This window comes from Astatotilapia calliptera, chromosome 8 (assembly GCF_964374335.1).
Source record: "Astatotilapia calliptera chromosome 8, fAstCal68.1, whole genome shotgun sequence".
Classification (NCBI taxonomy): domain Eukaryota; kingdom Metazoa; phylum Chordata; class Actinopteri; order Cichliformes; family Cichlidae; genus Astatotilapia; species Astatotilapia calliptera.
In genome coordinates, this window is record NC_137429.1 from 5,704,966 (window position 1) to 5,717,329 (window position 12,364).

The 12,364-nt window shown below is 40.2% G+C and overlaps 1 protein-coding gene across 1 annotated transcript in view; it reads left to right on the forward strand.

The window, feature by feature from the left end:
* Window positions 1–12,364, forward strand: part of thrab (thyroid hormone receptor alpha b) — a 170,738-nt gene that overhangs the window by 142,422 nt on the left and 15,952 nt on the right. Inside the window, exons 9-10 of the mRNA XM_026178097.2 lie at window positions 8,488–8,634; window positions 10,953–11,211. Of these exons, the coding sequence (XP_026033882.1) occupies window positions 8,488–8,634; window positions 10,953–11,211 (406 nt within the window). The remainder of the gene's footprint in view (window positions 1–8,487; window positions 8,635–10,952; window positions 11,212–12,364) is intronic.

Sequence of the window (12,364 nt, forward strand, 5' to 3'; positions counted from 1 at the left end):
CACTAACGGGGCGCTGGAGTCACTTAACCCTGAATATCTAAATTTAAATGCTAAGCCAACCAGGATGAGCCCATTCTGCCCTATGAGGACTACTACTTTAAAACAGCAGCAATCACACTTCTTCTCATACATTGTACTTCAGCATGCAAATGATGCCGGATGCACTGAGGGATGACCCTCCTCACTTAAACTGCAGTGTTTTCCTGAGAGAAGAGAAGAAATTCAGTATGTTGGAACGCTAGTTTCATTGTTACGCTGCATATATCAGGTACAGATCAGATACAGGCACAGAACAAATAAAGAATATGGGGGGGATACATGAGTACCTCGCATATATGTGTGGAAACCAGCTGCAACCCACACGAACAAATTGAAAATATGTAAATAGTTCGATTTCCTCTGGTGGCCGATTGAGGCTGACTACTGTAGCGATCAGTAGCGGTAGACTCTTATGTGAAAATGGCAAATTCTAAAGTAGAAATAACTGCCTGATGCTAAAAATGGTTTTGTTCTCTATAGCTGACTTAAACCTTTATAAGCACAGGGGAAAGTTAAACTGTCGTGTGGATGCCAATGCACATTTTAAGCATGAACTCACCACACTCATCTGTATGGTGTTAAAAGTCCCTAGAACCCTTTTGTTCAAATATGGGAACTTTAAGACCATGGCAGGCAATAATCTCAACACAATGCAGCCTAAAGTGGAAATTTTAATTCTAATGCATCTTTTTTAATTTAAAAAAAGTAACAAAGTGCTTGAGAGAGGTGGTCCTTAGGTGTCTTTCACACAGGCCTAGACACTGGATAGCAACCTGCTGGCAACCTTCAGTCTCCAGGCAAAAACGTGTATTCTCCAACTGCTTCGCAAGAGGTTGCCGGCAGTTGGTAGGTGAAGTTGGTCTCAAAGAAATGTATGGTGCTACCCCGAAAACCTTATTACGATCAATTTGGCCGCTAGCAGACTGCCGCAGTGACTTGTAGCTTGCGACTTGTTTACAAGCACTTGCCAACTCTTTGGTAGCGGCAGTGAAACTGTTAATAGTGTGAAGCGCAGAGAGCATTCCCCTTCAGATTAAATGTGTTTGTTTCAGCAGTAAGGCACGACTTCTGGTCTGCTTCTTCTAGCACTTGTTGGGTATTTAATAGAGATGGCACGATACCACTTTTTTATGTCCGATACCGATACCGATATCATAAATTTGGATATCTGCCGATACCGATATGAATCCGATATAGTGTTTTTTAATCAACAAAACTGTTTTTTAAATATCTTGCTGCATTTTGTATAAGTTCATACTCAAGTTTAAAACAACAACTACACTAAAGCTATTCTGTTATACCTGTATGCAAAAAAAAATATTTCATAGTTCAGCAATACTGATCAATCTAATAAACTTAAACCTACACCATCCTCCCTATTCTGGTATTTTAAAGAGTACTTAGCATAAATATTAAGCAACCTAACTAATAGGGTTCCAACTCCCAGCAACAACAAAAATAAATAAATAAAAAATAGGGAACCACCCCTCACGCTCCACCTCATGATGCTTAATCGACGTAATCAACCTTAATTTGATGCAGTGTGAAAAAAATGCACAGAAATCAATTATTTTTCAAGAAATATTAAATAGATTCAACATCTTTCTTCAACAAAATTGCAGACTGCACAGATGGTACCTTCCCAAAGGAAAAAGTACTATAGCTTACTAGGGTATATATATTAGACTTAATAGTCACTATATACAGTAATTGACTTCTATTCATTTTACATCAAATTGAAACTTTGGTGTCAGATAATTATTTATTAAAAGCTAGACATTTTAAATGAGAATAAGAAAGAAAAGTATGTCTTTGTGCCCCCTTTTCCCTGTTAATGCCCTATCGGCCCCCCTGGCTAAACTTTGCTAGATCCGCCCCTGCACAGTTACCAGCGTCAGCTACGTAGAAAAAGATCCTGGTGTAGAAAGTAATATTAAATACATTCTAACAACAGCTGATCAAGCTTAAACGTGCTGCTGTTGTTCAGCCCCTGGTTTCCTCTTTCCGGTGCAAAGTGGGCCAAAAGCAAACAAGAGACACGGACTCCCGACAGAAAAGCCGATCAGCTGATCGTTAAGCAGTTTCATGATTGAAGTAGCAGCAAGAAGAGGCAGTCGCAGGAATGCTTTACAAACATTCAGAGATGGACTTACACACTTGCTTTACTTCTCTCGGGGATAACTTTGTCGGAGATGAAATGCCGGGTTGCTAGCGAAGCTCCAAATGCTATCCAGACCACCGACAGGTCCCGCATGCCACAGCCGCTCTATCACGTGATGCATACTGCTCCGACGTGCTAACGTTCTGAGGTGAGTTACGGCAAGTTGCAAGTTTTGTGAGGTGCTTTCGTGATATTTAATGGATCGGATTACATTTTTTATTTTTCTCCGATATCCGATCCAGTAATTTAGGTCAGTATCGGCAACCAGAGAAATTCAAAGTATATTTTTAGTGCCTTAGCCTAAGTGCAATGAATTTCAGCCAGTGACAGCAGCAGCCTACAGAATCCAACCAGTTGAGGGAAACACATTTTTTCCCTACTGACCAGGGGTTCCCATTGGGTTGCTGACTGCTCTCTAGCTCTGTGTGGCTGAGGCTTTACAGACTATAAAGGATAATAAGAAAACATCTGCTATCATTACACTTAATCTAATTTTTAGACCAAGAAGAAGTGACACATGAGCCACTCTGTTTCCATTTTTAGTTTTGTGTGCTTTGTTTGTTTGTCTCGTGGCATCACCCACAGCGCATTGTGGCAGTGTTGACTGCTTGTGAATGAAACCGTTTCAGAGATAATGCGGGGCCTGATGTTTCAGATTTTTTATTGTTGCTAAGACCAACTAACATATCTAGCCCATTGAATCATTTATGGAGGGGAACACACTGCTCTGACTTGTAACACAGTGTTCTCTCTCACACGCTTTGGTCTGGCATCTGGAAACGGCGTTGATGAGAGAAGATTCGGTTCAGCTGTGTGCGGCAGCTGTGCCTGTGTGGGTCTCTACATCGGTCCAAAGGTCATAGCATTCCTAATTGTCTGATAGCGTTTCTATTAAAAGTAATAGCAAATCTTGTTCGTTCACAGTTCAACGCAGTCTGCAGAAAATGCATGAGATAGTTTTGTTTGTGCACACCTACATATTCATGTATCCATCAAACAAGCTGCAGACGAGGTGTAACGTCTCGTCGACGTCAACAACCCCGTCTCAAAGAAAGGAATGTCAGCACACTGGTGGTCTGCAGCTTTCCAATGCAGTAGGATAAGATTGATTCCATGTGTATTCAAAAGGCTTTTCCCTCAATATTCAGATAGTTCTCAAAGATAGAACTACAATACACGGGATCATACAAATTTGTGAAGCATGAATGCAAAATTATTCACTCATATTTACTAACAGGCGGGATGGCGAGCTATCCATCTTCCTTCTACTTCCCGGCTACTAATGGTCAAAATGCACTACTTGTTCCAAGTTTTCTATTCAGTTTGTTAGGCGGGAGAAGTGAAGCATAAATCGTCACGGCGGCACTTCATCTCACACAAACCTCCTTTTTTCCCCCGATTGGTCCTGAACTTCTGACCTTTAAGCTGTTGCTCTCAAAAACATTAAAAGGCCTTGAAAAGCTCTCTCTAGCTACTTAGTTGTGCTGCAACCAGGCAATGAGAAACAGACATATGTGATTCATGCATGATGGGCATATGGTTTTGGTTGAACAGAGATATCCAGAGTTAAAAACAGCAGTTTTTTAACCTGTATTCATGAGGTGCTCTTACGATCATGCCATGCAGTTCATTTTACTCTACTGTGTATTTAAAGCACTGATATGCAAATGATATGTGACCTTGTATATCTAAAATTCTTGCACCTTGCAAAGTCGCTTCTGAGTGATTGGCACTGATAACAATTCAGCATGTTGTGGCAGTTTCACTATCAATGTTCCGTCACATTTCTGTGATTGGTGATAATTTATTCATTAGTAATGCATTTTAACCACACACATGTTCACTGTTTCACAACAGTGAACCCAATTTATCTTCTCCAGCTCTGCAGCAGCAAACTTTTTGCAGACCTATTGCATCTGATAAAATAAAAGGTCAGGATGACACTGCAGCAAAAAGTTTTTACTGTTTTCTCCTCTTAATGAGCAAATCCCCTGAATGTAATGCTGCTCATCTTCAAGTCTAAATATCTTTTGGCTTCCTTTGGGACACATTCTGGGCCTTTTCCTTTTCAATGTGCAGTTCAAGGAGAGCTTAACACTTATTAAAAAGCCTGCTTCGGCTCCCTGACTAACTAGTCTGTACAGCAGCAAACAAACACATAATCCCTTGCCATCTCTGCAGGTACAGCTGAGTGCTTTTCCTCAGTGTCACCCAGATGGCTATGCAGTAAATAAACAATAACAGTTGCAAGAAAATCACACGAGTCCATTAGAAAGCACATATGAGCATTGCATAGGCCAGAGAAGAGGAAACTATTTACAAATACTAATTAATACCCGTACATTCATTGTGCATGAACGGCTCTATGGCAATACCAATTCACCAGCTGCAGTCATGTGAAAAAGAACGTTTTCACAGGCCTCTATGCAGGGCTGTGAAAGTTTTAGAACATCCCGATAACTTGAAGTTAGCATTTTCTGTGTGACTTTTTCAGTCTCATATCCATGTGGAGGAATTTTGGCCCAATCTTCTTTACAATGTTGCTTTAGGTTTGCAGGCATTTGTTTATGCAGAGCTCTGTTGCAGCATTACAGTCGGTTTAAACACGTGAGTCTTTCCTTTTTCAGTCATTCTGTTTTGGATTTGCTGCTGCGCTTGTGATCATTGTCATATAGCATGACTTAGTTTGGGTCAAACTCTACCTGCCTTCACTCTTGTATACCTCTTTTTGGTATACAAGAGTAATCTGCGGTCGACTCAGTTACTGAAAGTCTTGTGGTTGCAAAACAGGCCTCCTCCACCACCCTGACAGTTGGTTTGAGGGGTTTGTGCTGGTATGCTGTATTTGGTTTTCACCAATTCTGGCGCTGTGCGTAATGACCAGACATCAGCGTTTTGGTCTCATAGAACTCTTGTGTTTTATTCACATGCAGCTCTGCAGACTTGCAGCTCTATCCTTTTTACAGAGAGGAGGCTTTTTTTTAATTGTCCTGTCATCAGCTTTAGCATTTAGCATCCATGTTGGTGTTTATTTGTTGTTTATTTTCAGATTGTTTTGGGTTTTTTTTTTTTTGCAATTTCTTTGAGCATTGCACACCACGCATCTGACCTTGGGATGAACAGCCACTGGGAAGACTGTAGCATTGTGTTAACACACAGTTGAGGAATGAATCAAATACACTACTCACACATATAGCTGGTTAAAACTTGGAAAATAGTCCTGCAAACTAGATACACGAAACAAATGCTGTTGAGCGGATTCTTAAAAATTGTGAACTGTATCACTGCCAGAGCAGAACAATGCTGCATGAACTTTATTCAAAGAACTGAAGGCTGCATTTGCATTTTGTTGATTAGGCAAGCTTTACTGAATCGCTTTTAATTTAAAGATACTGGATGCCACCCCTCCATAATACGCACTTGGCAAACTATCAAGTCTACTTTGTCATGTTTAATTTAAAAGGTCGGTAAGTCCGAATGAGTAATTAAAGAGTTTAAAAGTGTTCTTGTGTAAATAAAATTGTACCCATGAAGTCGGGTAGTGACGATGGGATCTGTGGAGTGTTGCCTTTACAGATGCATTGGTTCAAAGAAGAGAAGACCATCCCCAACTCTGTCTGTTGCTGCTGCCATCATGTGGGGTGGTTTCTGCACAGGCTGCAAATATTGCACAGTAGATTTGTAATTTTAGCAGATCTAAAGCCTGCTTGCTTTCTTTAAGTGCTTCTCTTTTGTCCCCATTAAGAGTGAGGGACATCAGCTGATGTTAGCAAGTGACAAAGCACATAAGATCATTGAGAAAAGGAGCTGAGGGACGTTTTCCCAAAGTCTTCGGCCTCCTGGGTCTCCTCCAAGTGGCTATCGAAAAGAGCATCTTCTTTTTACACTGTCTGTGCACTCACCTTTTTACCTATACTTGTATTAACTAGTGAAGTGTAATAATCAGCAACGATTGTATTTTTGTGCCTGTGCAAACTTCACTGGGAATTACATAACATATTTTGCCAGAGGACCTGTGAGAGTCAGCGTCTGCGATTTGAGCTCTTTTCTTTCCAAGTTTTTTGTTTTTCTGCTGCCTCTTTTTCTGCTTGAGAATTTGAGTAGAGGAGTTTGCGTCAGCAAAGCTTGGAGCAGCATTTGTGTGCGATTTCATGACTCATGTTGCCACACAGCATGATGAACAGTTTACAGAAAATGCAGGCTGAAATCCATCAGAAGCAAAATCCCAAAGGATGATCAGATGGATGGGATCAATGGCAGCGTGAGCTGAGCGACATTTTTCCTAATGAATATTTGTAATCAAGTCTGCGGATGATGGTAGAAAATTTGAGTGAAATACAAACTTTGCTTATGCCATACAAATTCATCACACAGAACAGTGACATGATGGGATCATTTCCAAATCACATTAAGTCCCCCGGTAATACTAATCCTGGATGGATTGAGCTAAAGACTATATTACATTGTCATCTGTGTCAGTTGTGAATCGTGACACAGAGCTAAACCCGAGAGATCTGCCCGTCTCTCTCCCGACAGCTGTTTTCCCAATACTGACATGAAAAATGGCCGCTGACCTCCACCAACAAAAGCAATGTTTTGTTTTGGCTCTTGCACGACAAGAGTTGCAGTCCATCAAAGTTATTATAACAACTACTTGAAATTTTCCATAATTGCCCAGCTTTCAGCCTCACAGCAGAGGACTGGCTGTGTTTGCACTGACTTACGCAATCCTTCTTCCTCTGCATCATGATTGATGACTCTTTGTTCGAGGTGATTATTCCTCTACTTTTATCTCATCCCATTTATAGCCGGAGCAAAGTCTGAATAAATGACTCTGTCCCTGACACATGCTTTATTTACTGGAGCGGGAAACAATATTTTTCATAGTCATAACATCAATTCAAACAACTCTGTAAACATATATATTAGTGATCGGCGGTCTCCCTTTAAGTAAGTGTTATCAGTTTGATTACATGTCGCCGTCCTTTCTCCAAGGACACTCCACTGTCCTCTGAAAAACTGTTCGTTGATTTGCAGCACTTTGTGGAAAACAAACCATTTAGAAAAATGTTGTGTTCTGAAACACCTTAAAGAAATCCCATAAAAAGGCCATAATATTTACTACTTTGTCTGAGGTGCTCAACTACAACAACACACCGTACGAACTGGAAAGGCAAGCAGCTGTGACTGGGAGTTGGCTCGAATCACTTTGCTATTTTAAAAGAAGGCTATGCGTAGTACACATAGACAAATGTAGCCACAGATATAAAAGTGCAAAAATGTCTGTCTTAGACTGCAGAGACAAACAGGAGGGATGCTTTCTCTAAGTCAAGAAGTGGATCACAGATTAGGACATCTGACTGCGAGCGCATGATATCCTCAGCACATTTCCATTCCATTTATTTTGTAATTTTGTGTAGGATCATGCTTTAAACTATCAAGCTGATGAATGACATCACTTTAATGTCAAAGAGACATGAGGGGTGTGTTCCAAAGTCTCTCCTGCACAGGCCTCCTCAGTGTCCTCTTAAGTCAGGGGTGTCCAACTCCAGGCCTCAAGGGCTGCAGGTTTCAGATGCATCCTTGATCCATCACAGCTGATTCAAATGGCTAAATTACCTCCTCAAGATGTCTTGAAGGCCTGGTAATGAACTAATCATTTGATTCAGATGTTCTGACCCAGGGTGAGATCTAAAACCTGCAGGACGCTGGGCCTTGGGGCCTGGAGTTGGACACCCCTGTCTTAAGTCATACTGGTTTCCACGATTGGTACAGAAGCACTGAACTACTGTCCACTGGATACTTAGGATATTATAGGCTTTGGACAACACTGAGCGTGGTTGTTTTTGATGTTTTTATGGAATTGTTGACTATAAGCATTTGAAACAATGCAACTGGCCCACAGTTCAGTCAGTTCAGTCTTTTGACTGCATTTAAAAGATGTAGGTAGCAATCGTGACATTGTGCATTGTTTAGTAAGCCCTACTTTATCCTTGTTTCTGACTCATAATTTACAAAATCAGCATTTTGTTGCACATAGGTGTTAAACCAGCAACTGAACCCAAAAATATTCATGAAAGTGTTTACTGAGGTCAAAGATCGAGGGACCCTCAGGGCTGGTTTGCAGTTGCTTGGGCATTAGAAGCCTGGGCTTCACTTTGCAGAGCTGTAAACTAGGTTCATCATATATGGATGAAACAGTTTTTATTCTTTTCTGCTTTACTAATATCTAATTTAACTTTTCCTCTGTGCACTAATCAACCGCCCACATTTATTTCCCCATTTAGCCAGAGAAAATCGGCCAGTCTCCAGTCGCTCCAACATCAGACGGAGACAAGGTGGACCTGGAGGCCTTCAGCGAGTTCACCAAGATCATCACTCCCGCCATCACCCGTGTCGTTGACTTTGCCAAAAAACTGCCCATGTTCTCTGAGGTGAGTGGCGGTTAATTTGACCTGAAGAGCACAGCGGAGGCCAGAATTAACACAAAAATTGGCAAAACTGTTCATTTACCACAGCTAAACCAAGATTGCTTCAGTTTACCAGAAAAGTCCAGCACACAAGGAAAGTGCTGATCATTTACATATTTCCTCAAGCAATCGCAGTGTTTGCAAAATAAACCGGCCTTTGTTTCTGACAATTAGTGAAGCATTCCTGCTCCTGTTTGGCCTGCCTCACTTAGCAGCACGTAATCATGTTTCCCTTCTGCGCTGCTTGTAATGAGACCTCGGGTGATTGGATAATTATCAGGGTGTATCAGAACTGTTGTCTAGCGGGACAGCTGTAGTGACAGAGCAGTATGACTGTGAGTCTGCTGCGTGATGAATTACAGAAGAGGAAAAAGTCTTTACTGTGATCTATTAGAGTTTATGAAAATGTCACTTTTTTATTTTTTAATCAGCATATTTTAATGCATTGTATAATTATTATACAAGAATCGCTATCATGATGGATACTACTAATCAAGTCAGTGTCTGAGCATAGATAAACTCCTCTTAGTTTAGCTATAACAAATTTAAAGTTTGAATATTCCAGACACAAGCACATGATCAGCAATGTTTAATTTCCTATCTTCTTCTCACATTGTAACATATTTTATTATAAAAGAAGCCATTTTAATCTGATTAAAGAGGCAGAGGGAGGGAACTTGTTTGGCTTACAAGCGATCTGTTCGTGGCTCTGCAATAAATTACTAATAAGAATCCACAGAAACAAAGCCAGCATTCATTTAGCCAGTAAAAATTAATCTGTTGCTTTTTGACAAATTGATGCAGTACTAACTGCATTATTAGGCATTTACTTTTAAGCCTGCCCCCTAGTTAGAAATTTACAAGACAAATCAAGCCAGTGAATGTCAATTAATCTGCTCTGCAGTCAAGAGCAACGAGGAAAGAAACCAGCTTACATCAAGGTACGATTAATTCAGCACATCAGAGGCTGCAGATTTAATTGAACAGGTTTTAACCCAGAGTTTCTAATATCCATGTAAATCAGGGTGTATTAGTCATAATCTGTGTTCATCAGTGGGGGGGGAGGTATGCCTATTTTCAGCCCATCTTCATATTTCTCCTCCTCCCATCCCTTCCTCTTTAGCACGTCTCTCTGCCTTCCTTGCTCTCATTTATTATTTAGTATCCTCTTTACCTAAATTCTCTCTGCCATTATTTGCTGTACTGCTTTATTGACACTTGGATAATGGCGAAGATGTGGGAAGGTAGCAACGCAGCTGAGACATATCTAATGTGTGAGCACTAAGGCAATCAACTGAAGGGCAGATATTTCTCATTTTTCTATGAAACTTACTGAATTAAATAAAAAATTGGTGTCAAAGATTCAGTTTGTGGATGGCAGGTTTACAGGGCAGTACCGGCTGTGAAACCATGGATGTATACAGATGCCAGTGTTTGAAATAATGCTGCAGAAGACATTTTTTTGTTAGCTTGCTTCATTTTTGTAGTTATTTATTACTACGACCCGTTGATATCGGCCATAAAATGAGATGATACAAGCAGCTTAATTGAGTTTCCACTGAAGGGTGTCTGCGATCCAGATTGGCTGAGGAGCTCAGTAATTTGGGATGGACTCAGATTAGAGCCACTATTCCTCCACATTGAAAGGAGCTAGGTGAAGTGGTTGGAGCACCTGATTAGGACGCCTCCTGAACACCTCCTTGTTGAGGTGTTTTTGGCATGTTCAGCTGGAATGTTGGCCCCGGGCAAACCAGGGCTCACTGCAGAGAATATACCTCTCAGATGGCTTCTGGTGTTTCTGGAAGAAGAGCTGGTGAAAAGGAGGTCTGGGCATCTCTGCTCAGACTGCTGCCCCAGCCTTTAGATCCAGATAATGAGCAGATGGATGGATATTATACAGCAAAATGGTTTATAAAGGAACACAGCTCTCTGAAATACAGTAAACTAAATAAAATACAGTAAAAATGGGTTAATAAATTTGGTAAAAACATACAAGGACATCAACTTTCAGATGACATTATAGTGACTCAGCATAAACAGCATGTAAAGTATAGTGGTATCTTTTATTGAATGATTATTTATTTATTTAAAAAACCTGTTAAATCGTTTTGTTTTTGGTTTTTTTGCACTTAATGTTCACGTTTATTTTTAGCCTTTCGCGTGACCGCTTGTCTGTGAAAAGCGCTTCATAGATAAACTTTTCTTACGTACTTGCTTTGTTTTTGAGAATATGACAATATGTTTGCTCGGAAATGAAAACGAACGTGTTTTTCATTCACCAGCTGCCTTGTGAAGACCAGATCATCCTGTTGAAGGGCTGCTGCATGGAGATCATGTCCTTGCGCGCAGCCATGCGCTACGACCCGGAGAGCGAGACGCTGACGCTCAGTGGGGAGATGGCTGTGAAGCGGGAGCAACTGAAGAACGGCGGGCTGGGCGTGGTGTCGGACGCCATCTTTGATTTGGGCAAGAGCCTGGCGCAGTTCAACCTTGACGACACGGAAGTGGCGCTCTTGCAAGCCGTGCTTCTCATGAGCTCAGGTTAATGCTAAAACCTTTATTCCACATATTTAAAGCTACATGGCAGTCTCTGGACTTGTTGCACATGTTATTAGTGATATATCAGTTTGAATTTAATGCAATTTAAATGCAAATTTTTAGAGTCCTTTGGCCTCGCAGTTGCAATACAAAGACATCATTACTCGATACTCTACATATTATACAATGTAGCCTATTTTGAATCAAAATCTAATTATAGTCTGAAGATAAATGTCCACATGCATATTCAGTGTTGGGAGCTCAATTTAAATGTGATGAATAAGTCTTTGCATGTCTCTAGTCTTGGTTTATTTATTGTAGAACATTTATTACGTACATGCGCAAAAGTGCAGTTTTTTCAAATAGTAGGATGCAAAAAAAGAGGGGATGCCCTCGTCTCTCTCAGTGCATCCACCAATTATTTAAAATATGGCAAATATACATAAATAATATATGAATATATATTTGGTGCTGCTGCCCCATGGTTAGCACCATCGGCTCACAGCAAGAAGGTGCTGGGATCTATGTGGTCATTTCTTTTCATTTTGTTGAGTGATATTCCGGCCTTCTCCCACATTCCTAAAACATGCATGGTTAAAGTACTTCTAAACTGGCCATAGGTGTGAGTGTGAATGGTTGTCTATCTCTATGTGTTGGCCCTGTGATAGACTGGCACCCTTTCAGGGCCTACCCAGTCTTTAGCTCTATGACAGTTGAAATAGGCTGCAGCGCCCCTGAACTGGATAAATGGAATAAATTGGATAGATGAATGAACGTAAATAATTTAAAGTTGTTTTTGTTTTTTTTTACTGATATATATATATATATATATATATATATATATATATATATATATATATATATATATATACATATATATATATATATATGAGAGAGAGAGAGATTAATTAGTCTAGAAGCATAAAAACATTTTAAAAATTGACAAATATATATATTTGTCAATTTTTTTATGTTCCTAGACTAAACGCTTGTATTTTTCCCAAGTTTAATAAACTGGAAAATTAGGATTTTTTTCTGGGTTGTAATCACCCAGATGGCACCATGATAATATAATGCTATTTGCAGTAAGAACCTTGGACATGATGCTTGATAACAGGTCTCATCTTATTTAGTATTGCTAACATTTATAGTTCTT